At 43.5% G+C, this 26,536-nt stretch overlaps 1 protein-coding gene across 1 annotated transcript in view; it reads left to right on the forward strand.

Moving 5' to 3' along the window:
• LNPEP (leucyl and cystinyl aminopeptidase) overlaps nucleotides 1-21,152 on the forward strand; it is a 393,213-nt gene extending 372,061 nt beyond the window's left edge. The window contains exon 18 of the mRNA XM_085632534.1: nucleotides 16,971-21,152. Within this exon, the coding sequence (XP_085488660.1) occupies nucleotides 16,971-17,102 (132 nt within the window). The 3' untranslated portion in view covers nucleotides 17,103-21,152. The remainder of the gene's footprint in view (nucleotides 1-16,970) is intronic.
• Nucleotides 21,153-26,536: the final 5,384 nt, after the last annotated feature.

The raw sequence follows: 26,536 nt of genomic DNA on the forward strand, positions 1-26,536 counted from the left end.
AGTGCCTGAACCATTGCATCCTCTCCTCCTGCAATGGGGCCGACGGGGACCGTGCCTTGCATCTGCTCAGCCTGCCTCTGCCCAATCCGCTGCCCGCCGGCGCCTGGAAATACTCTGTTGGGGTTCCCTGGCCGTGTGTCCGGTGCCACTGAGGTGAGTGTGGCCCGGGCCTGCGGGAGAGTCTGGCACCCTGAACCTGCCTGCGGGGGTGTCGCTGGGTCGCTTCGGGCTGCACGGATTGCCGGCTGGAGTGGGCACCTCGCTGGGGACTCTGCTGCCTTCGCCCTGTGCCTCCCACGGACGGTGGACTGTTCCTGGCCAGGGGGAGCGTGAGGCCTACCCCTCTACATCATCCTGTGCGGCGTAGCGGAGGATGACATAGTCTCGACACCCCCCATGCTGTGGCTGCCTTATCAGCTCTGCTTGGTGCGGCAGTGCCCCCGCCTCCACGAGGTGCGCGACTGGACGCGGTGTGTATGCCCCTGCGGGCTGTTGGGACCCCGCTTGCTGTTGCCCTGTTGTGAAAGACCTTTGCTCCCTAGGTCTGACTACAGATCGCTGGCGCCATTTGCGCACCCCTCCAGAGACCATTGTGGATGGGCGCCCCACGAGAGGCCAGGTAACAAATACTGAGACGGAGTGGTCAGCCTGGGTGGTGCTGCATCGCCCCTGTCTGTGGTCTTAGGACAAATCCTTCATCATTTTTGACCTCAGTGGATGCTCATTGGGGTGGGTTACCCCTCGACGACGGGGCCCCAGCGGAGAGCGCATTTGCATTCCTGGTTCTACGGTCTGGCTGGAAGGCGCCCAAACTGACCTCCCTCTTGTGATCATCGGCGGCTCAAAGGACCCCGAGCTGAGTACTCTGGTTGACATCCCTGACCTCACGCTGTGCTTCTCATCATGGGGAAACCGGACAGGAACCAACCTAAATTGCATTTTGAACAATCAAAAAAGGCAGTGGAGCACACCTCTGATGACCCGTCGGGCAGTCAGCCGAACACTCCGGCATTGTGCACCTACACTCCTGTTGACTTTCACAACAATCCAGTCCACTCTATCCAACATCAACGGGAAAATCAATTCCTTGACTTATCGAGTAGACCGCATGTCTGAACGCCTGGATAGGCACACAGAGAGGATCGACATGGCAGCGTGTCGTATATCTGACTCTGAGGATGCGCAACGCCAAATGGAGGCAAAACAGGAGAAAATGGTCAAAGCCATGACAGCCATGCTAGCGGTCAGATCTAGATTTGCGATCCCCTCAGAAGCCGATGACAGGTCCACCAATTCCCCTAACTGCAGCCAGCAACAGTCTAAGGTGATACAACTGCTACTAAGCCCAGCTCGGGGGAAAGGGGAGTGGGAAGACAAACCAGAGAGGCTGCCTCAGGTAATTGTCTTCAGTCTCAATGTTGTTCTGGCACCTGTAAATAAGCACACATAATTATTTTTGCCCCTAACTCAATATTGACCTTCTATTTTATTAAATCTCTTTCTCTAGTTACCTTTTTACACTATGGGGGGGGGGGGGGCTCCTCTCTAATGAATAGTGTGTGTAGTCTTTGAATGATTGGAAGAACCTCTGGTCAAACACAAACTGTGCTTTGAATGCAGTTGCTATCTGAACACCTTCGAAAATTGGTATAATTGGAGTTCTACGTTGAAATGTTTAAAAGGTATCTATTCAGTCGCAGCTGAATCCTTACAATGTTGTCTCTCACACTATTCAATTGTTCATATAGTTTCTTGAAATTCCTTGCTGAATATCGTAGCATCCACAAGGAATGCTTGAAGCTGGTGACACTGCACGCTGCTCTAAACTGCCAAGTCTTTTGAACGCGGCACTCTGTATATTTGACCTTAGAACACCGTACTCAGCTGATTGGCCATAGTAACTGCCCGCTGCTGACTGGCTTCATTACGCTGCATGCAATTTACTGAAGAATTCGTCTTAGCCGATAGTTGCCTCAATTGCTGTGCGTTGCTGTAAGTCTCTGAACACTCTACGCCTCTCGCTGAAGGATTAACACGAATGCTGTTGCTTGCATTCAAACATCAAAGAAAAACTTACTTGGACTCTGGAGAAAACTTCTATTCACAGAAGTTTTCTCTCTCACCCACAACTCGAGCTCCACGAAATTGGAAGCAATCTCCTTAATTAGCCGTCCACCGTTCCTGGGAGAAAACGGCAATTCTGAGGAGAAGGAAAATGCAACAACTCAATTTTATCCAGACGCTAAATTTCTATTAAGAAGCATTGCGAGAAGCAAATGTCCTAGAGCTCTCCTGACTAAATACTGCAGTTATTTCCTATGAAGAGAATTCAGTCGGAGCTCGGGAAAACGCAGTGGCTCCTGACTGAAATCAGTTGAAGTGCGCGGCGCGAAGCTCGCGCAGGCGCATTATTCCTGTTTGGGAGTCTCGAGTCCTAACAACTAGACCGAGAACCCAAACAGGAAGTGGACTTCCCCTTGATGCACCGAATTTGCGGAACTTGCAACCTCCGTGAAATGGACTGCCAAGCTGCTTTCCACACCGGACTCAGCCATCGCCAATGTGGATATTTCTTCATAACCAATCTTTTCCGGATCTTTTTTACATTAACTCAAGCGCTTACAAGGTGGGTCTTAACACTAGCAAAGTCAGAGGACCTTGAGGCGCGCTCACGCAGCAACAACCTACCCTTTATGGGAGTGGCGGAGTCGACCAACACAGGCAATATGGAGCGCTATGTCGAGTCGTTGCTGATTGCGCTCCTTGGCGGAGACACCTTCTCGGAGGTGTTCATAGTGGAGAGGGCGCACAGGTCACTTGCTCCTCAGCCTGCTCCTGGAGCAAGACCACGATCGATAATTGCAAAACTCCTAAATTATCGAGATTGTGATGCAGCGCTCCGAAAGGCTCGGGAGCTGGGTCACTTCAACCATGAGGGGTTGGACATATCTATCTATCCAGACTTCACCTCACAAGTGCAAGAGGCACGGAAGAAATTTGTGGATGTAAAAAAGAAACTCTGCAAAAGTAACATCCCCTATGCGATGCTTTACCCAGCTAGGCTGCGGTTGATGGATGATGGCAGGAACAGAATCTTCAATGATCCGAAAGAGGTGACTAAGTTCCTCCGCTCGAAAGCTACTCAACCTCCACGTCGAAAATCTCCTAGAGGTGCACAAGAGGACCAGGGGGGCACCTCGGACGTTGAGTAACATTGATCTTTCATCCTTGATGCAAGTCATATGTAAAATGGCACTACATGAAGACCCCTGAGACACTGTTATCGAACTCCGACAAGTATGGTGTTCAGTAGACTGAGACTTACAACCACTGTATGTACATGTGATAACTGGCGCTTGTTCACGGTACACAGAACGCTGTTCCAAAGTTGGGAATGATATCCTTTTGTAGGGCTTTATGCCCCTTCCTACCTTTTATGGTCAAGTTGACATACAAGTTTATTTGTAATTTCGAAGGATGAGCTAGACGTCCACCCGTGGTCTTGGTTAGCCCCGGGATTCGGCTGGCAGCTATTGTCCTCGAGTGAATATCACAATAGTTTTTTGCTCTTGAGTATGCGTTTGGGTGGGGAATATTGTTTTATGTTTCATGGGTATGTCTTCGCCATGTTTGGGGTGGCGATGTGGGGCGGGGGGGGAATGGGCAAGTTCAGTAAAACAGTCAGTTCAGGAAAAGCAACTATTGTATATCAAATGATATGTACACGCACAATTTGCTGCCCAACGGATTCCGTCACTTGCAATGATGACGGCTGTATGCGATAGAGACACGAGGAAATTAACACTCCTGATATGGAATGTGCGAGGGCTGAACAACCCCTAGAAGATCAGGAAAGTCTTTGCATATTTAGGCAGACATGCTGTAGACGTGGCCTGCCTTCAAGAAACTCGCCTCACCCGCGACACTGACTGTAGAATCAGGGGTAGATGGGCTACCTACAGAGTTGCCTCCTCTAACGCCAGGGGGTGCACCTTCTGGTCAAACGGTGCACACCGTTTACAATGCTCTGCTCACATTCAGATGACCAAGGTAGATATATCATTGTACAGGGCGACTTTGATGGTACGATCATAACTATTATCACAGCATATAGCCCTAACATCGATGACCCCTCCTTTTTCATAGATTTATGCAACAAACTGCACTTGCTCCCACCTTCTGCAATAATTTGGAGCGGCGATTTTAATACGTACTTGGACCCACTGGCAAACAGGTCCACAGGGAATGACAGATAAGGGAAAGATTCGGCAAAATCGCTTGGGGATGGGATGGAGGATTATTCCATTCTAGATATCTGGAGAATACGACACCCCCATCACCGGAAAGGCACATGCACATCCACTACTCATAATACATGGTCCAGGATTGATTTATGGGTTGCCACTGCAGACGTAAATGTCTGGACTACTGATATAACACACTTACTGGAAACCCTCTTTGATCATGCACCAGTCCGTTTAGAACTCACCATCCCCTCGCATACACCGCGCCAATATGCATGGCACCTTCAACCAAGTACACTGCAAGATCACTTCCGATCTACAACTAGCTATCATTGAGTTCTTTGAGCATAATGTGGGCACCGTGGAGAGCGCTAAGGTTCTATGGGAGGCATTCAAGGTGACCATCCGCGATTTCTGTATCAGTAAACACGCCGGTATTCTTAAGGATATTCAGCTCTTTATGGTAGAGGCGGACATTAAACGGTTGGAGTCCACTTGTGCAACTACTTTTGATCCCAAGGTTCTAGCTGACATAAGAGGTAAAATAGATACATATCATGAATTCGCAGATAGTGAACTTAAGTACATCTCGAAGAAATACAAGGCGCGAGCATATGGGGAGGGTGGTAGACAGGGGAGAGTGCTCTCTAGCAAGATTCGTCCCACGCCCTCGGCGTCATACAGAACTAAGATTGTGGACTCCCAGACCCCAGCCCGGTACAACACCCCCTCGATTTCGCAGTGTTTCCAGGATTACTATGCCAGGCTCTATACGGCAGGCACCACCCCCGATCCCACTGAACTCAATCAGTTCTTTGATGATATCGCATTGGCATGGCTGTCTGATACCCATCGCGAATATTTTAGTCATCATATAACTGACGACAAGCCATTAATTCCCTTCCTAACAATAAGGCACCGGGCATAGATGGTCTCCCTGCCAAGTTTTATAAGGAATACAAAGATCTGCTATTGACACATTTGATGGCCATGTATGATTAATCGTACGAGGATGGTGTGCTGCCCCTGTCCATACGTGAGGCGGTACTGATCACCCTTCCTAAACCTGACAAAGACCCAACCCACTGTGAGTCCTATCGCCCTCTTTCACTCATTACCACAGGGGCTAAGATTCTAGCCAAAATTATAGCCCTCCGACTGCAGCCTCTGCTGCAGAAGTTAGTCCTGCCTGACCAGGCAGGATTTATCCCGTCCCGCTCCACCACGCAAAACTTGCGTACCATATTCGCCATGTTCCACAACATAAACCCAGAACTACCGGCCACTACGGCCTTATTAGACGCTGCAAAAGCGTTTCATTCTGTAGAATAGCCTTATATGTTCTATTTTATTTGACGAATGGGATTCCCGGAACCCTATCTGAAATGGATAGCACTATTTTATACGGCGCCCTGTGCAAGGCTGAGAATTAATGGCATTACATCTGCTCCCTTCAGCATCTATAGAGGAATGAGACCGGGATGCCCTCTATCGCCCTTACTTTTCACTCTGGCACTGGAACCATTGGCCTATTTGGTATGCCAGAGACACGCCGAGTCCGCGCTCCAGTTCCAGTTACGCCCTGTTAGTATATCACTTTATGCAGACGACTTGGTTTTATACACTAGGTACTCGGGCGCTAATCTAAATGAGCTGATTCGGGAATGTATTAAATTTGCATACTTCTCGGGCTGTGTATTAAATGGGACAAGTCGGTGCTCATCCCACTCACTACTGTGACGACAAAACCATCCCTTGACTATCCATTGCAATGGCAGACGGAACCAGTTAAATACCCAGGTGTTTGGATACACCAGGATATAGACAATGTGATACGCGAAAACTATGGCATAGCAGTCACTAAATTAGAAGAGCAACCATCCAGATGGATCAGATTGCCCCTATCTCTTGCGGATAGAATCGCGCTGCAAAAAATAGTGGTACTCCCTCGTTTTTTATATTTATTTATGAACGTACCGATTTGGTTACCACAGGCCCCGTTTACCAGACTACCTACAGCACCGTTCCGATTGTCATGGGCAGGGAAGCATGCGAGGGTAGGTTGGAGGGAGCTGACGAGACCCTACATCCAAGGCGGCTTCGGCACCCCTGACTTGCAATTATACTACTATTGCGCACAGGCGCAGCACACACACTACTGGATACCGCCGCCTGGACACGTACCCCATATTGCGGTGGAACATGAGAGCATGCACCCCACCCCTCTCACTTATATCCTCTCCCAGACAGTACACCCCTAAATCGGAGATACACCCAGCGCCCTGCACTTCGAGGGCTTGGCACACACTAGCAAAGCGAGCACAAAAACTCTCGACATATGCACCAGCACTTCCCCTTCGACACGATCCACAACTCACGGTGACACCAGAGCAGAAAATGACAGTAGAACTACAAGAGATGGGACTCCGTACCATAAGAGATCTTTTCCCTGACACGGAATGCATACCGCAGGGCGCTACAGCTCTAAGCGAGTTTCAAACTCCCTTGAAAAGTTTTGCATTTCTGCATCTACGTATGACGATCAAAGCTTTGTACCCTTCCTTCCCGAGTGAACCACCAACACTCAATGTGCTGCAGACACTTTTGACTTCTGCCACGCGACAACGTCTAGTCACTAAACTATACATTGTGTCACAACATGAGCAGTTCCCCTCAGTGAATAAACCCCAAGCAAGATGGGAGGCAACACTGGGCATAGCCATTCCAAAAGAAGACTGGGATTTTGGGTGTATCCAACTACAGCTGCTCACGTCTAACTGCAACCTAAAAATCATACATTTCGAGTTCATACACCAGGTATACTATACACCCAAGAAGTTACATGCATATGGACTTTGAGTTGATGACCGCTGTCACAGATGTCAGGCCCCAAATGCAGATTTCCTACATATTGCGTGGACATGTACCAAACTCCAATCTTACTGGCAGGGCGTCACTGACACTCTCACGCATATGCTGGGTGAGCGTATCCCGAATGCACCTATAGTATGTCTTCTGGGCATCTACAAGATTAAACTGGCGCGTAGACGTAAGCTACTGGTGATAGCACGACTACTGGCTAAAAGAAGAATAGCACTGAAATGGGCCAGTAAACTTACTCCGAAACATAGACTGGGTCAAGGATATGTCATATTGTAAAACTCAGCTAGATACTTATGCCGAAGATTTACCCCAATCCTCTAGACCACGAGAATTCTGGGACCCACTAGTGCAATACCTTCTCTCCACGCAAGCAGAGGACTGATTGAAGACACTGTTCGGCTCACAGACCGGGTGAGCTGCAGAGGGGGTGAGACTCATCCAATCCCGTTGGCAGGTGAGAGGCATAGACCTACATGCATGTATATCTACCAGCTGCCGGACCTTTAGCCGCTGAACACTGCTTTCCTGTGAATGTAATGTAATATTCCTCTGTTAAGTGTACAAGGGATTAGAAATGTAAATTAAGTTTCACTTAAGGCGGTACGTCGTAACATGTTAATGTACTAACTCGCTGTATGCTTTACCATCATTATTGTGCGGATATAAAATGTGTACAATTGCAATGTTTGACTGACCATGAGAAAAATGAAAAGAAAAAACAGAGCAGCACTCACTCTCTGCCTGCTGGCTTGCAACACCTCGCATTGGGTGCTTCCCCACCACATCTATCTGATGCTAGAGTGCCTTCCAGCAGCAGTGATCAACATCCTCGCGGACCTGCTCTGCAAGACGCATAAATTAGCCCACAAGTGGGAACTCCTCCCATGAATCCTGTTCCAGTACTTTCTTCTCTGGGACACTTAAAAGTAGACCTACTTGCCTACCATTAAAATGAAAAAGGTCAAGGCTTCACCTCTAGGTACCTACACTCGCAGCCCTTGAGCAAGCACAATGGATGTACAGGTATCTTTGCTTAAGCTTTTCTGCCTCTCCCACTTCTTCCGTTCAAGACACGAAAGTTTCAGCAAACATCTGACTCTCATCCTTGTAGCCACCACCTGGGCCAGACAGCACTGGTTCCTAGCACTCCTCAAGGTGTCAATCTGTCCCCACGGGAAGCTCCCTAACAGGTCCTTTAAACCAGAAGCCATGGTCAGATCAGGTATTCTGAATCTGGACTCCAAGCAGCGAAGTTGAGCACGTTTTGCACCTTAGGTCCTAAAGTTTGAATACCTGCACCTTCTACTGCACCTTCTACTGGAATGCATGGACGTTCTACGAGAGTCTCGCAAAGCCTACCATACAAGCCCGCTATGCAGAAAAGGGGAAGAGATATGTCCATTACTGCATCCCCAAACGCCTGGAAACTCTTAAACCTGCAGTCCAGGATATCAGATGGTACTTGCTTCTTCTCTAAAACTCAGGCCGGTCTTACTCTACATTTAGCGACCATATCTGCCTACATACAAAATAGGGAATACTCCTTTCTTTTCCACATACTCCTTGTAAAAGACCCCAACGCGGTTGTGTAGTTCCTACAAATTTATATAGGATCTGCGGGTTTAGACAACATAAACTAAGAGATTGGTGTCCAGACTGATTCCAAACACCCCCAGGGTATATGTTAGTCTGTAGACCAGGTAGCTCACAGTGCCACTATGAGCCCCCTCTTACCAAGAAGGAAATAGTTTCTGGCAAATATTGAACATGACAATCCTGACCCCTCTGGGATTGTGGAAACAGTACAGTACTTTTCGCTCCATCAGTCATGCTCACTCATACATGTGCTGCAACAACCATTAGACAGAAACGGATGTATACAATTATGAACACCAGCAGAGTAAAGAAAAGGTAGAATTCTACCATAGTGCTAAAACAATGATATATTCAGGCATATAGATACATGACAGTAATAAATGCGTACTCCTACGATGCACCCCTAACTAGATGTACCCAAGTGTATCTAGCATGTCTGTTGGTGTATAGCCAAGAAACGCTTTAGGATAAAGCCAAACCCATTACCTAATGTGGGAGAGCGAAATACCCTGTCTTGTTCTCGAGATGAACACCCATGCAAGGACCACAGCGTCTCGCGTCAGCATGCAAGTCTTTTGCTCCTCTGCTTTGCCCAGCGAAGATGTAGTGCTTATATACCCTAAAGGTACCCTTAGGTGTTGTGTTGTAACTTCCCCTTTTTCCCCCTTATTACCTTCCTTTTTTCCCCCCCTTCCTTGCCCTCTTTGGTATATCCCTACCTTAGAACACTGGAGATGAAGCTCGCCTTAGAATGTTGTGGATGGTTTTCTGTGAGCGGGCACTGAAGGATCCATTTAATAAAGACTCTTCTCTCAAGTTCGCCTGGGAGTTTATTCTTAACATTTTGGCGACGAGGATTGGATGGTGACGGTCTTCATTTCCTGGTGAGTCCGTTCCATATTAGAGACCCCGAATCTAACTGGGAACCTTCTGACTGGGGTGTACTGCACCTTCCTTCGGGTGTGCAATTTCGGTGGGTTTGTTCCGTGTTCATCGATCATTCCCCAGTGCGCTGTTTGTCTTCAGCTCTCCACAGCGCGACACCGCTCTGTTGAAGCCTTGTGGAAACTTTAACTTCTAGTGTTGCCTGGTGTTTTTACCTGTTCATTGACGAACTCTCGTTTGCTGCAGTGCTCTTCCTTGCGCATCGCCACCTGGGAGTACTGCTTTGCACGGTCCGCCCTATCTTCCAGTCACGGAACTTTGCTGCCAAGCTCCCCGGGTCTCCGGGACATGCCCATAGTACACTATCTAGAAGTGTACTATGGCCATGTCGGGCAAGGATGACGATAGAGGTGACCCTTATACAGAGTTATTATGCAGAAGATGGTAATCCTGCTGTGATACTGAGAATCCTCATGCATAATACATGAGGCTAGTTTTTGGAGAAAACCACACAACATTTATGTAGCACCTAACTGAGTAACAGGTCAGCGCCAGACCAGTTATGTAGAACAGTGGTAGGACAGATGTAGGTAAAGGTTAGTGCAACTACCTAGGCCTATATTGGGGTACATTGGGGTTCATAACGGCAGGCAATAGACATTAAGTACATTTTCATTTGCCGTTATTTGAGGAAATATGTTGCTTCATCCAAGAACTGAATATGACTATTTGCAGACCTACATTTAATGACTAGGCTACTATTTTTTTTAGAATTTTCTTTTAGAGTGGATGAAATACTAAGGAGTAGAGGCCCTTCGTCTATGCCCCACATCTGGAACTTTACACCACCTAAACTAAGAAAGGACCTCTCATTCTCCATCTTCAGAAAGAATTAAAGTCCACCCTCTTCAAACAATACTTTTCAGTGGCCTGATTTCTTTCATCTCCTAAAATATTGTTGTTAAAAATATTGTTTAATACTCTGCTTGTTATGTTTTAATTCAGCTGTTTTTTAAAAAGTTATATCTGTGGTTTGGCTTTCTGCATGCACATTACTGTTTCTATTTTCTGTATCCGTCTACTCGCCTTCCCGTATAGTGGTATGATGCGACGTTTAAACCTGCTTCACTCTATCCAAACCCTAAATAGTTGTCATATCACAAGAAATGTTGTGCTTTTGAAATAGAAGTAACTGTGTGGGTTTTATTGAAGAGGAGCCACTATCATGAGTGTCACCCTACGTGCTACATTTAGCATATTTATGATTTTTTGTACTTTGCAGCGACATATGTTTAAGCTCATCTGAGGGAGGATCTCTTTAAAGTTATTGAATTCATCAGTAATCTTGAATAATATCTTTTATGAAAAAAACTATGGAAAGAATGGTTTTGCACGTTTATAGACATTTTATTTATTAATATTCTATTTGGTAGTTACAACATTTAATGCTGACATTGTGTTGTGTCGATCGTAGCACCTGAAAGCCTTTCATTGGAAAGTTTGCAATAGTTCAGTGATTAGGCTTCAAGTAGTGCATACTTTCTTTTTGAAAGATTGAAACTGAACACTTCTCCAGTGATAAATATCTATTTTATTGTGGGAGCTTGATTTTGTTCCAGTTCTATTTTAAGGCCTAGCCATTAAACTCTTCTATTGATGTAATACAACAGTCCATATATTGAGTTACTCCTATTAGTTTGCTTGGAGAGTTAGTGAATAGCAAGGTCTGAACATTTCACAGAGTACATGCATTGTTAACCACTGTTGTGTTTTCACATTCAGTAGAGGGTTCCTTTTTCAACAGTTGAAATTCACTGCCACAATTTCTTTGAAAACTCTAAATGCTGAAACAGATTAATGGTAGTATGTAGATCAACAGAGACAAAAAGATGCCTGGAATACCAATGTCAACAATTTGGCTTTCTACATAATGTTGTGAAAAACCAGTCTGCATTACGAAAAAAGAGCTTCTAGGACATGATTAACATATTACAAGCAAATTAATGTTTGTGACACCAAAACACCAGAAAAAATGTGGGGGCAACCATGTAGTCTGATTCCACCTTCCTGCAGAAAACAAAGTATTCCGAAGTTCTCGGGTCTAAATAGGAAATGTTTGCCGACTGATAACTCCTGTAGTCAATTTCAAAGACTGATCCAGCTGCAAGGTGGTAGTTTATAGTAAGTTTCTGCCATTGGTGTAGTATGTAATAATAAGGGTTTGATCCTTTTGAAGTTTCTACCTACAGGATCAATAATATATTGGCAATCAACAAAGGTATCCAATAGCCATAAATACTATCATGTCTTAATGTTCTATACATAAAGATTTTAGTCAGTGTGGATTACTCTTTCTTTTAGCCATATTGCAGATTTGTAGATCTGAAGTGCAAAAAAAAGGAATATCATACTTACAAAAAATGTACAAACAATAATTTGTTTTAATCAGCAAGTATTTTGTGCCAATTAAACAAAAATGTACGCAAATATAAATAAATATAATACATACTCAAAAAAGTTGCATACCAACGAAAAATTATTCACACCAAAAGCATTGTATATTAAGAACAAACCTAGACATTAAGTGTCGAATGTGTATATTTGATAAATAATGCAGAACGAACAGATGATGGATGGAATGCTGAACAAATCAAACATTCCCCCAGTCACAGATCTGAGTTTTTTTCATGCATGCCACACCATTCCAGTTTAGACCCAGCCATATGCACATCAGTCTTGACCCTGCTCTCCACGAGAACAGTACAGCCAGAACTGACGGGGCTGGTCCTCCTTGGACAAGAAACAAGTATCCTGGGACTGGTTTCGGGTTGTCACCCCTCATCAGCCAGGCTATCTTGAATCTAGTGGTGTTGTAAGCACCTGACCCATTTCTGGGAATACCCTTCCCACTTAGGGCAACAGATACAAAAAGAACAGATTATGGACAGAATGCTGATTTGCATATGGCTGGGTCCAAGCTGGGGTGGCATAGTGAGCAAAAGAGCGATGGATTAAACCTAGATCTCCAAACAACCCCTTATGGATGATAGGTTAAAGACAACCTTTATTGAAAGCTATCCTAGTGGTAGCTATGGAGAGCAGCCTTCAGGCTAAGTCTTGAAGGAATGTAAAGCAGCTTGTTTTACCAGTCTATAATCTCTTGAGTGCCTAAATGAAAGACAACCACACCAGGTATATATATATGAAATATATGTATTTATTTCTAAACACACCCTCCTAGACTCTTTGAGGCTAGAGGTCAAAACACATAAGTTACACTTCAAATATCACAGTAATAAGCACAAATACACGTCAGGCCCTAGGGGCGAGCCAAACCATATACGAAAATAGTGGTATACGAACCACGACTTAACTAGACACAAGGCCTAGAGCCTGTAGAATCGCTGGGACCCCAAGGAACCACCCAAGGTAGTGACACAGGGGACCCACGGGGGCCGTGTGCAGTGTGAGAACACAGCCTCGAACTCCTGTTAGCTTCTATGTGGAAAGTCGCGGCTAGATTTTTAAAGGTTAGGGACACTTAGAATTGAGTCAGGACCAAACCCTTTGGGACTTAGGAAGTTCTAGGGTCAACACCCACGGGAGCACCGGAGTACTCTAGTTACCTCACCCAGGGAAGCCGGGTGCATAGGTGTCAAATGGTCTCCGGTCGCGTCATCTATTTCAATGGGAGCTGCCAAAGAAGTGCTGCTGCAGGGAAGATGCAAAGTGTCTGAAGAGATCCAAGCCTGGATCGAAGTCGGCAGAACCTGAAAGCAGAGGGGACAGAGTCTGGGTCACTAGCCAGTGACCAGGAAGGTGATAGGCGGATGCCCACCGATGTCGGGTGATTTCAGGTGAAGGAGGTGAAGCTTGACTCTTCAGCCAGGAGGCGTCGAGGACAACCAGGAGCTGGATTCGAGCTGTACCATGAAGGATGTAGAGTGCTGCAGCGTAGGTGCCCGGATTGGACACAACAAGCCTTGGCAACAGCAACCCACGGAGAAAGATGCTTCAGTGTAGACCAGCAAGGTCTGAGGGACTCACCACTTGGTGGAGAGTCAGGGCACGTCTGGAGCAACCAGGGAAGCCCAAGGAAAATCAAAGTTGCCTTCTCAGGGACCCACCAGTCGACGGACCAGGGATCGCGAAGGAGCCTCGAGAGGATACACAAAATGGCGGCCCACGGGTCACTCTGGGTAACTAGGCTGACAATCTTCGGTGGATACTCTGCTCGGGGTGGGGGCTCCAAGTAACCCCAAGCACGACTTCAGGAGACGTCGAGAAGTCAATGCACTTGCAAAAGTGCACGGTGACCAGGAGTTCCGGTTCCACGCTACCCACGAGGGCTGCAGGTCCCAGCCTTGCTGGGGACTCGGGTCGGCCTCTGAGATGTCTGGAAATCCTCTTCCTGGGCTGAAAATACTTCGGAGTCCGGCGGGAGCTTCGGAGATGCAGACCGGCAAAATGCCAAGCAGGGGAGTCACTCCTTGAACCCAAGGGAGATTTCTTCAGTCCTCTAGTCTTAAGTAGAGCATCGAAGTTCCAGGATTCAGCTTCAGAGTTTCGTCCAGGGATATCTAAAGTCCTGGTTACAGAGGTTCCTTACTTATACCTAAGGAAGGGGTTGGACTAGCTCTGGAGACCCACCTATGGGAGGGTTTGGAAAGAGGGGTGGCTACACCCATTTCCTTTGTCCAGTTTCGCACCAGAGCAGGGGCTGGAAGCCCCTGAACCGGTTTCAGCTGGACTAGGCACAGGGACACCAAATGTGCCCCAAGTGCAGGACTTCAAAGCACTCAGAGAGTGCTCCCACCCAGCCCCAATAAACACAAGTCTGTCTGGGAGGTGGTTACACCTCCCTGTGACAGGAAACCTATTATCCAGGCCTCCCCTGCCGGAGTTTCGGTCAGCAGCAGGAGGCCAGACTCGTGTCTGTGGCTGCAGCATCCATTTTGTGATGCCAAAGCTCTGTTAAGTTTCTACCGGGTATACTAGTACTGCCATATCTCTCCCTCTAGCAGGGTGGGATCATATTCTCACATCAGGATTTGATGTGGGGGTATGATTCCAAGGTGTTTGACACCAAACACAAAATGTTTCCATGCAGCCAGTCCAAAGTTTGCATTAACCATTTTAGATATAATGCACTTGACTATATGGTTAGGCTGCACTACTGACCACCCCGGAGAAGAGATTCCGAAGGTTACAGAGGGGTTCAGCTCATGCTTGGGCACCCTCTCACATATAACCAAGCACCCTGCTTTAAGGAATGATCAGGCCTGCCATAGGGGTGACTGATATGTTTCTATGTGCAGTATTGAGCTATAGTGAACCTATATCTCAGTAAGGGGTGCATGCACCACCTTACCCAGGCTGCAGTAGCAGACCTCTGGTGTCATTTTGGAGGGCTTTCCAGGGGTGGCATAATACATGCTTCAGACCCTGGTAGGCCTCTGGGGTACCTATGCCCTGGGTACATAGTATACCATATACTAGGGACTTATAAGTGCACCTCAGAATCCAATCTGTTGTGTACCTAAGGTACTAGGAATCCATTTGTAAGAGAAAGCAGATAGGCTGGGGACCTGTTTAGCAGGTTCCCAGCCAAAGTAAGTCAAATACCATCAAAACACCAGAAAAAATGTGGGGGCAACCATGTAGTCTGATTCCACCTTCCTGCAGAAAACAAAGTATTCCGAAGTTCTCGGGTCTAAATAGGAAATGTCTGCCGACTGATAACTCCTGTAGTCAATTTCAAAGACTGATCCAGCTGCAAGGTGGTAGTTTATAGTAAGTTTCTGCCATTGGTGTAGTATGTAATAATAAGGGTTTGATCCTTTTGAAGTTTCTACCTACAGGATCAATAATATATTGGCAATCAACAAAGGTATCCAATAGCCATAAATACTATCATGTCTTAATGTTCTATACATAAAGATTTTAGTCAGTGTGGATTACTCTTTTCTTTTAGCCATATTGCAGATTTGTAGATCTGAAGTGCAAAAAAAAGGAATATCATACTTACAAAAAATGTACAAACAATAATTTGTTTTAATCAGCAAGTATTTTGTGCCAATTAAACAAAAATGTACGCAAATATAAATAAATATAATACATACTCAAAAAAGTTGCATACCAACGAAAAATTATTCACACCAAAAGCATTGTATATTAAGAACAAACCTAGACATTAAGTGTCGAATGTGTATATTTGATAAATAATGCAGAACGAACAGATGATGGATGGAATGCTGAACAAATCAAACATTCCCCCAGTCACAGATCTGAGTTTTTTTCATGCATGCCACACCATTCCAGTTTAGACCCAGCCATATGCACATCAGTCTTGACCCTGCTCTCCACGAGAACAGTACAGCCAGAACTGACGGGGCTGGTCCTCCTTGGACAAGAAACAAGTATCCTGGGACTGGTTTCGGGTTGTCACCCCTCATCAGCCAGGCTATCTTGAATCTAGTGGTGTTGTAAGCACCTGACCCATTTCTGGGAATACCCTTCCCACTTAGGGCAACAGATACAAAAAGAACAGATTATGGACAGAATGCTGATTTGCATATGGCTGGGTCCAAGCTGGGGTGGCATAGTGAGCAAAAGAGCGATGGATTAAACCTAGATCTCTTGACTGGAGGTGAGTGGTTGAAATGTTTCAGCACACCGTCCATCGTCTTGTGTTTGCTATATTTTAAACAAGTCATTGTTATTTGCATTGAATAGTCCCAATCCAGAGTGCATCTTAGAGTCCCCATTTTTTGTGTGAACATTTTACGTTCTTTTTTTTTTTTTTACATGGAGAATTAGCGGGTTTCCCATTGATGATCCTGCACTCCTCAGATATTGAGCTGACGCGTTTCAATCTTTTCATAAGGTCTTCATCCGGGCTGTTCCCTCAGCTCCGTTTGGACACCCAGGAGATGTATAACATGGCTTGTGGGCAATTCAAAGTAGGGTTGAATTTGGTTGCTTTGTAGTCCGCCGTCAGGTCTGACTGGAGCGGTCCTGCAAGTGCATATTATTGAGACTTTTCTACTTGAGCCAAATGGAAGCATATCTGATTCACATATTTTCCGTGTTCAGGTGTTTTCTTGTTTCTAGTTACGCTTTCTTCTATATTCCATTTTAAAGACTGAGCTAAACCCTCAGCTGCAAGGTTCTTTTGTAGATGACATTATAACTGGTAAGTAGCTCTTTTGCTAAAATGGCACATTGTATAAGGTAGACCTGTACTTTAACTCAGGCAACCTGTGCTCTGTTATCCTGCCAAAAATGCTGCCAAATGCTTCCATGTTTGTAGAGGGCTTTCAGTTCATTTACTTCTAACCCGATTATGTCTTTATTTCCTAGGTCCAGTCGTTCTTTGCCTCCACCAAGGGGAAGAGCTATGAACTTAACTGTGTTAAGGAAGCCATTGAAACAATCCAGCTCAATATCCAGTGGATGGAGAGGAACCTGGTGATATTAGAGAGAGTACTGTAGCAAGCACAACACCTGCAGTGTGCAGCTGGCCAAGTCTTGAGCACTCGTGGACTATTGCTCTGTTGCTTTTGCAAAAGCAGGAGTGGCACCAGACATTGCTGCAACATGGTTTGCACTATTAAGGAATCTAGTTGGCTCAGGGCAAAAAGTACCTTTTCTGTGTGCACGTGTGTATATGTTTGTACCGGGGCTACATATTTATTTATTGTGAAATTATGGTTTCATGCAAGGTTGTGGAGGGGAGGGTATATGGAAGCAGCTGCTTCTTGGATGATGTCAATGATTTTGTTTTTGATTCATTGATATTTTCATGGTAGAAAAAGAGGAGGCTGTGTTGCTTGCAGCTGATTTAGCCTGTGGGCGATAGTGGCACAGTGGAGTACTATACGCGAGGATTTATGACTGTGAGTGCAACTGCAGTACACTATTTGCAGATCCAGGGACAATAATTTGATATTCAGTCTTGCACAAGATCTGCTATGGTACAGCCTGACAATGTAAGACTATACACTGTATCTCTGGGTTTCCCCACCAGATGTATTTTTGGGCAGCTGTAAGAACTTTGTCCATTTTCAGTAGTCTTGGAGTTGCTCTCAACCTTGCCTCAAGCCTACTGCCCTTTACCTAATGAAGATAAGTCTTGATTCTTCTATTCTGTAGTGCCTTGCATTTCTTTTACTTTTTGTTAATATGAACTGGCCAGTTTCTAGTAAACTGCATATGTCACCAGAATATAATTCATGTCAAGTAACATTACTGGAGACTATTGCTTCATTCACAACACAAAAGCTGCTTTGAGATATTTATACTTGGCCTGCTTGTGAAGCCCGTCTTCATATTAAAATGCCATTTTTATTTACCATTTTCCAAAAACCTAATTTAAGAAAAGTTTTAGTTCTTATCTGCAGCTGTCAATTGCTATAAAATACAGGAAATAGCAAAACAAATGTGTGCAATGTTGTGAGCTCTCATACTTGCTGCGTGTTTGTCTGAAACACATTTTTTCCTATGCAAAGGCGTTCATAGTCTTTTTTTGTTAATACGGCCCTGTTTGGTAAGATAAACTCCTGCTCTTATATGTTGGTGCCAGTGAAGAAGGGAAGTGGGTCTGAGCAAATAGTATTCTGGTGGCAGGTGTCCAGTTAAAACAGACTTCCTATTTTGAATACGGAGAAATTTGATAAAGGTACTATTGCTCTTAAATCATATTGTCCGCTAAGTAGCTGGGTATGTATCCCTCACCTGAAACAAAGGGCAAAAGGAAAGGTGGATCTTGGTCCGTGTCCTGCTGAATATTTTTTCTTTCATTTGAGTAGACTATCATTCACCAAGAAAGTTGCTGTAGAATGGTCCATTTATTACCTTGGCAGGAATTAAACTGGTGGTTTTTGCTTTACCCATCTTTAATATAAAAGTACATTCTTTGTGTTCTTTTCTTTTTTCCTACACATGTGAAGTTTTTTTCCACCACCTAAACCTAATAGAGTTTTTTATAGTTGAGCAGATTTTTGTGTTTACAGACACTGTTTCTATGTTTTATTGCTCTAATAGAAAAGTAACAACTATTTACTTCAAAGGCAAAACCTTTGGATTCTGGAGAAGAGTTAGAAGACTTTGGTGTTCTCTTAAAACATATGGCAACATGCTGAAGATGTGTGTACACGCATGGCATGCATGCACAACACTAGGCTCAGGTAGGTAGTTACAGATGAACAGGAAAGCGATCATCCAAACCAAAGCTTGTTTATGGTCTTATTCAGGAAGAAGTGCATTCAGAAGATGAATGTAGAATATGGGATCTGCTACTTGCCCCTCACCAAATGTAGTGTGTCTAAAACTGAACTTCAACAAGAATTGCACTGTGAAGCAATTAGTAAAAATAACTTATGTAATTTGGTTGTGTAAGGTCTGCCATTATTTTCAACTGTATTCAAATTAATTTCATTTTGGACCGTAGATAATTGCCTATACTCTGGGCAGCAGCTCAAGGTCTCAGCCTATTCATGTTCTGTTTGTGATGTGGTGGTCTTAGGTAAGTTGTTTAAATATAGGTATAAATTGAGATTCCAGATGATTATGGCACAAGAATCTTTTTTTATTTAGCTGTCCCCGTGGTACTTAATGAGACTTGTCTAAATTTGGAAGCGATGAATTGTCATGTTTCCTACATTAGGAGATCTGAAATTGGCTCTCCCAAGTCAAAATAGCCATTCATTTTGGGTATGCACTGTGCCTTGGCAGCCAGAAGAGGTCAGCTGGGAGCCATCAGTATAATAATTTTACTTCGTTCCCTTCCCTTGAGATTCTATGTTCTTTGTATGGAATGTGAGATCCAAAATTCTCTTTAGGCCAGCGGAAAATCCTCCTACTTGTCTTTGTTTTTTTTATAAGTGGCGTCATTCCAAAGTGTATCTCTGAAAAATTGACTTTTGCATCGGTTCACGCTGCTTTTGGCTACTTTGACTGTTTATATTTATATAAAGTAGTCTTGGGCCTTTTTACAAATTAGTCTTTTCCCTTACAAATTCAGTCATTTGATATTTTTGGTTTGCGGCTTTAATGAATGAGGAAGAAGGACGCCTTGTAAGATTTATCTAAATATGAAATAAGACACTTGGAAGTTGGTGCAGGAAAGTCAGTTTGCTTTGTGTTACTCTTTCACAAAGTTCTTCTATCTCCTGGAGGCTTCCAGTGATACGTGACTTTGATCGTAAAAGAAAGACTCTTACCAGTGAACAGTGATGCCATTTCTAATTTTTGTTCAACTTGGGGACGCACTTTAGTTATGTAATACAGTTGATATGTTGTGAATCGCTGCTTTGAGACAAGAAATTTGCACAATACTAAGCTCAGAATGAAGTTCTATATTAGCTCTTTAAACTGAATTATGCCATTGCCTTTGATGTACAACTGTGTCAGGGATCTCTTAAAATTATTTAATTCATCAAAAGCCTGAAATGGCATTGTCTTCAAAACAAAAGTATGGAAATATTGGTTTTACACATTTAGAGTGTGATTTAATTCATAGCCCATTTGACATTTTATGAATTAACTGCAACAAGCTATCAAGAAAGGGTAATGAGTGTGTCACCCATAACAATGTCAAACATTTTTGACACTTTTCCTTTTTGCTTAGATGTATTTTCTCATCACCGGTGAATACATGAGTTAAGTCCTTTACTGGATCCTTTTTGTGCAATATTCATGTTGAGCAAAATTCTCAAGACGTTCTTCTGTTAGGCAGTCCTTAGCATTGGTGTTATTGCATGAAACCTGAAACAAGCGCCTGTAAACAGTTTGCATTTTTAAAGCTGGCCATTGTGTTGAGCGAAAGTCCATCAAATATTTAAATGTAGTCCTATCACAGACATGCCTTCAAAATTAGTTTAGTTATCATTAACTGTTCTTTTGAAAGACCCTGTGCCACATGGTGAATTATAACAAGTCACGCCTTTGGTGTGTATGCGCATCTTTGCATTCGAAGTCCATATGATCCTGGTCAATTCATTAATCTTTGCTTTGTTTTTACAGTTCAATATGCATCTCCGTTTGTCAATCAACGCATGTCCAGGTTACATTTAGTTCATCATCCAAGTGTTGAAATGTAGTGTTGACACATTACTGAGAGTTCCTCCAGTAGGCCCACTCATCGGGCAGTGGTACCCCGGTGACATCCGCATCCCTTAACTGTTTTGTTTGCACTGTGACATCTTTTCTAGAGTTGGAATCAGTTTGGTTCCATGAGCTGTCATTCTTCAGAACAGCTGACCTATGTTTTTGTACAAATTCCAGTGCTTTGCACTGTTCCTTCCTCCTCCTTGTAAATATTACTGAATGGGGAATTTTTAGAATTTACAGTAAGAGTAGAAGATTCAATTAACAATGCTTTAAAATACATTTTATTTTCAAAATAATCTACATGCAAAATTGTTATGCAGCCAAATAAGCAGTAAATCTTTTTTTGTTATTGAGTTACAAGATAATGTACAGTATATTGCTTGGTTTCTGTTATGAGAATAATCCTGTTTGAATAAAAATTACACTCTGCAATTTGCATCCTGCTTTGACTGTTTGTTCGTTATTTTACATCACAAAAATACTGGTAACTATTAACACAGATTTGATAGGTGTTGAGAAAAATCCAGGTAACAGTTATTTAAGAAGTATAGTTTTGATGGACAATAGTGCCTTTAAGACATCATGCCGTGCTGATGTGGGAGGTTTCTTGTAAACTTGTCATTTACTGGCTGTGCACATATATATATACTTAAAATTAAAAGCATGGTCATGAGACATTTACAACAGGTATATTCGTATTGGTAATTAAATGGTGTTGTATATCATAGAAGTATACAATACAACGTCACTGCATTTTGATATACCCCTCGCCAGTAAGCTCAAAGATTCGGATATAAAGTTGGCTGGTGATAAAAAACCCTGACAATTGCTGGAGGAACTGCTAAATTTGACGGAATATGTTGAGGTGGGCCATTCTTCACAATAGTATCCTGAGGGTGGCGGAAATTCGACCAGTCGGTTCCTCTTAAATGTAGTACTTGATAATTTTCCATTAGCCCCACCTCTATATCAGCAGCCACCTAAGAGACACAATACAGCTTTCTCTGCACATTTGCTTCTTTACACCAGCACCTGAAGACAGAACATGGACTGTAGAGGGGTAACCCTGTGTCCCTCAGAACCTGGGCGTTTATGAAATGGACTACAAATGGTTCTGTCTGGTAACAAATTGCTTAATGTTCCATAATGAATATGTATCAAGAAACACACTAAGAGAATTATTGTGTGATTTACATGATAAGTATCTAATTCTTTTTATCTGTTTGGTACAAGCACGGCTGTCATAGACATATTTTTCATTGAAAAAACAAATGTGTGACTTAATGGTAAATAAGTGATTAAGAAGTGACAAAGTGGTAAAGTGCGTACCATATATACAGTTTAAAGATTATAAAACAATATGTACAATGCATGAATCCAATATCAGTCCCCATACAGAATAATCTCAAAGTCCCTGATCAGAGTCCGTTTTCTACTTTAGTGCGAGGAGAGCGTAGGGCATAGATTGTTATAAGGTGTTGATGTTTCGACCCAGGAATGTGTGTTGCTAGACCAACGTCACTGCAGATCTTCTTCAGGACAAAGGTGTGGACAGCCTATATGGGCAAAAATGATTCCAAGGATGAGTAAGGTGTGTTTCAAAAGGGGGAAAAACAATTACAGAAAAGTTGGTCAAAATGACCTACCAATTATAGTGGTTATTGTTTTCCATGTGATGAGATAGCCAAAGACTGAATCCACTGTCGGGTTGGATACTGTAATCAAAGGGAAACTAATTAAGAAGGAAAAGGGTGGCTTGATAAGAGCAAGAGCTTAAGGGGGAACGGTGATTACCTTACACTTGAACAACGCTGGTGTATATGAGGAATCTTCCAATGTACAGGTACCAGTGCTTTGAGAAAGGAGCCGGATTCCGTGAGCTAAAGAGTAATCTAAAATCAGATGTGATGCAATTTAGTGTGGTAAAATTATGTGGGGTGATGCGAGGCGCCGCTATCGAACAGCATGCGTATTACCTTCACGAGGACAGGGGCATGTTACTGCCGGAGATCTTCATTGTTTATCAATCAATCAATCAGTACATTTATAGTGCGCGCTACTCACCCGTGCGGGTCTCAAGGCGCTATAGATGCAATAGATCTGAAATTAAAGTAGACTACGGTGTATGAATTGTAGAAGGACCGTGAGCTCAGTTATGCGGAAAATGTGGCTTAATTGACGTAAGATGTCAGTGCTAAAAACCGAATGATCAAAGTGGTGGACAACAAGGCGCTGGAACGCTGCTTGCAAGAAGACGAGTGTCATCGTGTGTATAATGATTTAAACAACATACGCTGAACGAGATTGGCTTAAGCCTCAGATCTGAAATTGTTAGAGACGCGTCTTATCTGTATCAGTTAAAACAACTGTGGGAATCAGAAATGGCTGAAAATCAAGGAGAAAGCCGAAAGGGAGAGCACGCAGCCATTAGCACGCGTGTCTTATTTGCAACCACATGAATCGGTAACTGATTGTGACGCGTGCAGGTAGACTGAAGGAATTTAAAGAAGTGCACATCAAAACGGCAGCAGCAGGTGTCGGGTCTTATCATGATGTGGCGTGCACATAGCCAGACGGTGTGGTGTTGTCATGGAGACAGCTGAGTATGTTGCACTCGAAGAGTCGGAAGAACTTGAGAAAATAACTTGTGGAAATGCAGTGATGAAGACTAATTCTTTTCACAGAAGGGCATAGCGGTGGCGGGGTAATACGCTACTCAACTATGACAGTAAATGAGAATGGACAAAGTGGGATACATTGCCCACACGTGATTCTTTAGAAAAGATTCCACTAGCATATAGAAACATATTCACCACTCGTTATGTCTAAAAGGTAAATAGTTTTCTTTGGTGAATTGTGTCAAAGTTTCAGAAACCCAATTGATAGTGAAATGCCTTGGCATTTAGAACAAAGTTCTACACAGTGTCTGAGGAGAAATGGACTCCAATTTAAAATGATTGAACAATGATAAAGGCCATAGTACACATTAGATTTAAGCGACATGAACAAAACAACGGTAAAGAACAATCCGCATTGGGAACTAAGTTGGCCCAGGCATCTGAAGGGAAAACAAATTTAACAGACTTTTGTAAATTTCTGCATATGCAGTCAAGACTAATAAAATAAATGAATTAAGAGACTTTCTCGGGATCTTATGGAAGCGTATTAGACAAAGACAATGGTACCCCTTAAACTTTGCTGACATAAACAATGATCTACATTAGTGACATAAACAATGGTACACATCAGTTTATGAACACAATAATACAGGCGAAGACTGTACATTGTCATTAATAAGCTTCTATTACCCACCATTTCAGGCTTTCCGCCTGGTGTCCCATGTTGAAATGATCAACTAGGGGGGCTCCTTGTAACTTGAAATGAATCCTGCTGCAGTGTTGCAGGATTCGGCTTTTGACCTTCTGAATTGTTTGGCCGATATATAGCTTGTTACAAGGACATCTAATGGTGTAAACTACATTCCAGCTGTTGCAGTTGGTGTGGTGTGGCAACTGGATATTGCAGCTCATGTGTGAGAAATAGGAGCCTTCAACCATGAGTTTGCAGGCCTTACATTGACTGCATTTAAAGTGACCGATTATCGGTGGTAAGCTCAGTTGTTTCCTAATGTCTGCCGGTTTGGGTGGTTTCAGATATGAATTTACCACATAGTCTCACACAATTTTCACCCTCTTGAATGCGAAGATCAGATCTTCCACTGTGTTGATCTCAGAGGACACCAGGTTACAGTATTTTTTGATAATTTTCCTAATCTCCTGGCTCCTGGTGCAGAAAGTTGTGACACACTAACTTATCTCCAGTGTTGTTCCTAGGTTGTACTTCAACAGGGCCTCACGCGTCCAGTACAGCACCCAGTAGTCCTTTAGGATAGCCTCTGTCTTTGTCTGGTGATTAAAGTGCATGTTTCCTTGAACAAATCCAATCTGCGCAAGCAATTATGCCTTAATCTAAAAAATTGGCCATAAGGCAAATTGTCTCGTAAACCTATATTTCAGAAGGGAGTTACATTCTGTTGGTTTCCTGAATAAAGTGGTGTAAATGTTATGTTATGTTATGTTATATGGCTCTTATAGAGCGCTTATCACCACTGGTCTCTAAGCGCTAAACAGACGCCCCACAAACATCATGCCCCTCCCGACCATCCGCTAATACCCAGTTAGGCCGAAGATGTTACCATGCCAAACAAGAATGTCTTCAGTTTTTTTCTGAAGGAAAGAAGGTTGAATTCTTCCTTCAGGCTCGGCGGAAGGGCATCCTCCATTCTAAATAAGCGATCCGGAAAGCAATTGGTTTCTTTATCGTAAGCCATGGTGAATTGGATGTCTGATCTACCGTTCAGCGATATTCGAAAGTCAATGAGGTTCTGCTCTGAGCCGGTCCAGTGTAGTGTAGTGTTTCCACATCATGATATTGTCAATAAATGGATTGTCTGGACTGATTATGTGAGCATCTTCATATTTGTCCATAAAGAGGTTCGCCAGGTTGGGGGCAAATCCTGCTCACATTGAAAGTAGTATTCGTTTTGAAATACAAAGTAATTCTTGGTCATCGCAATTTCCAATAGGTGTACCAAGAAGTCCATGGGGATCCAGTGTAAAGTAGGTCTTCTATCCAACACTTCACATATACATTCCATACCCTGGTCCTGTGGAATGCTTGTGTATAGAGAGGCGATGTCCAGTGTAACAAGGAACTGGTTCGAGATGTTGAATGATTGGTTCTCCACCATCTGGATAATGTTCATGGTATCTCGTACATTGGACTTACTTTCCGCTAAGCAAGGTTTCAAAAAAATGTCAATACATTTGTTCAGGAGCTACATAATTGAGTCGCAACATGAAACAATTGATCTGGAGGGTGGTTAAGGTTTTTATTGATCTTTGGGAGAGTGTAATTCGTGGGTTTCCTTGCTTGTACCAAAAAGATAAAAAGAATAAGATACTAATCGTGTAAATCACAGAATAATTCTCTTGGTGTGTTTCTTGATGCATACTCATTATGGAACTCTAAGCAATTGTTTACCCAACAGAACCATTCACAGTCCATTCCTGTAGACCGAATGACAGTCATCTGAAGGACTGCAACCTGATCAGTGAATCTCCCACCCAACATGTTAGAATTTCTTCCGGATATTGAAGGAAGAGATCTGACAATTTACAGGGGTAACTTTTTTACCCTCAAATATTTATTCAAAAACCTCATGATAAGCTGCACCTTGGACCCATGCCTGCAATTGAAAATGTCATGAACAACCTTATGAATGCATGTATAGACTGAATGCTTGTGCATGCGGATGGAGTGAGTAGGATGAGATAAGTTGAGTTCATGGAGGAGTGAGGTAAGTTGACAGATGGAACTATGTTGGTTGGGATCTTTTTTCTTGCCTGCCTCTGGTTGTAGGTGACCGTATGTGCCACTTCAAAATGAATAAACAGATTTAATAAAAATGTTTTCTATTAAACATCATACACCAGAAACCAGGCTGGTGTCAAAATGTATGTTTGTACAGTGAAAGTTTCTTAAAAGTTGACTAAAAGCACCAAAATAATTTTTATCTACTCGCGTGTAATTTGCAGAGGTGGAAAGATTGCAATAGTTTGCAGACACTTGAGTTAGCAAGAACAGTAAACTGTCCCATGGATGGGATGCGGCAGCAAATGTAGGAACCCTCCCATGTGGTTTGCTGCATACGTCCACCTTCAGCCTGCCCCCCGATTTCTTGGTATATGTTGTGCTCATTTGTGTCTTGTTTGTGCCATCAGGGAGTTGCGCCCGTGTACCAAAATTGACCCTAC

This window comes from Triturus cristatus, chromosome 2_1, assembly GCF_964204655.1.
Source record: "Triturus cristatus chromosome 2_1, aTriCri1.1, whole genome shotgun sequence".
Classification (NCBI taxonomy): domain Eukaryota; kingdom Metazoa; phylum Chordata; class Amphibia; order Caudata; family Salamandridae; genus Triturus; species Triturus cristatus.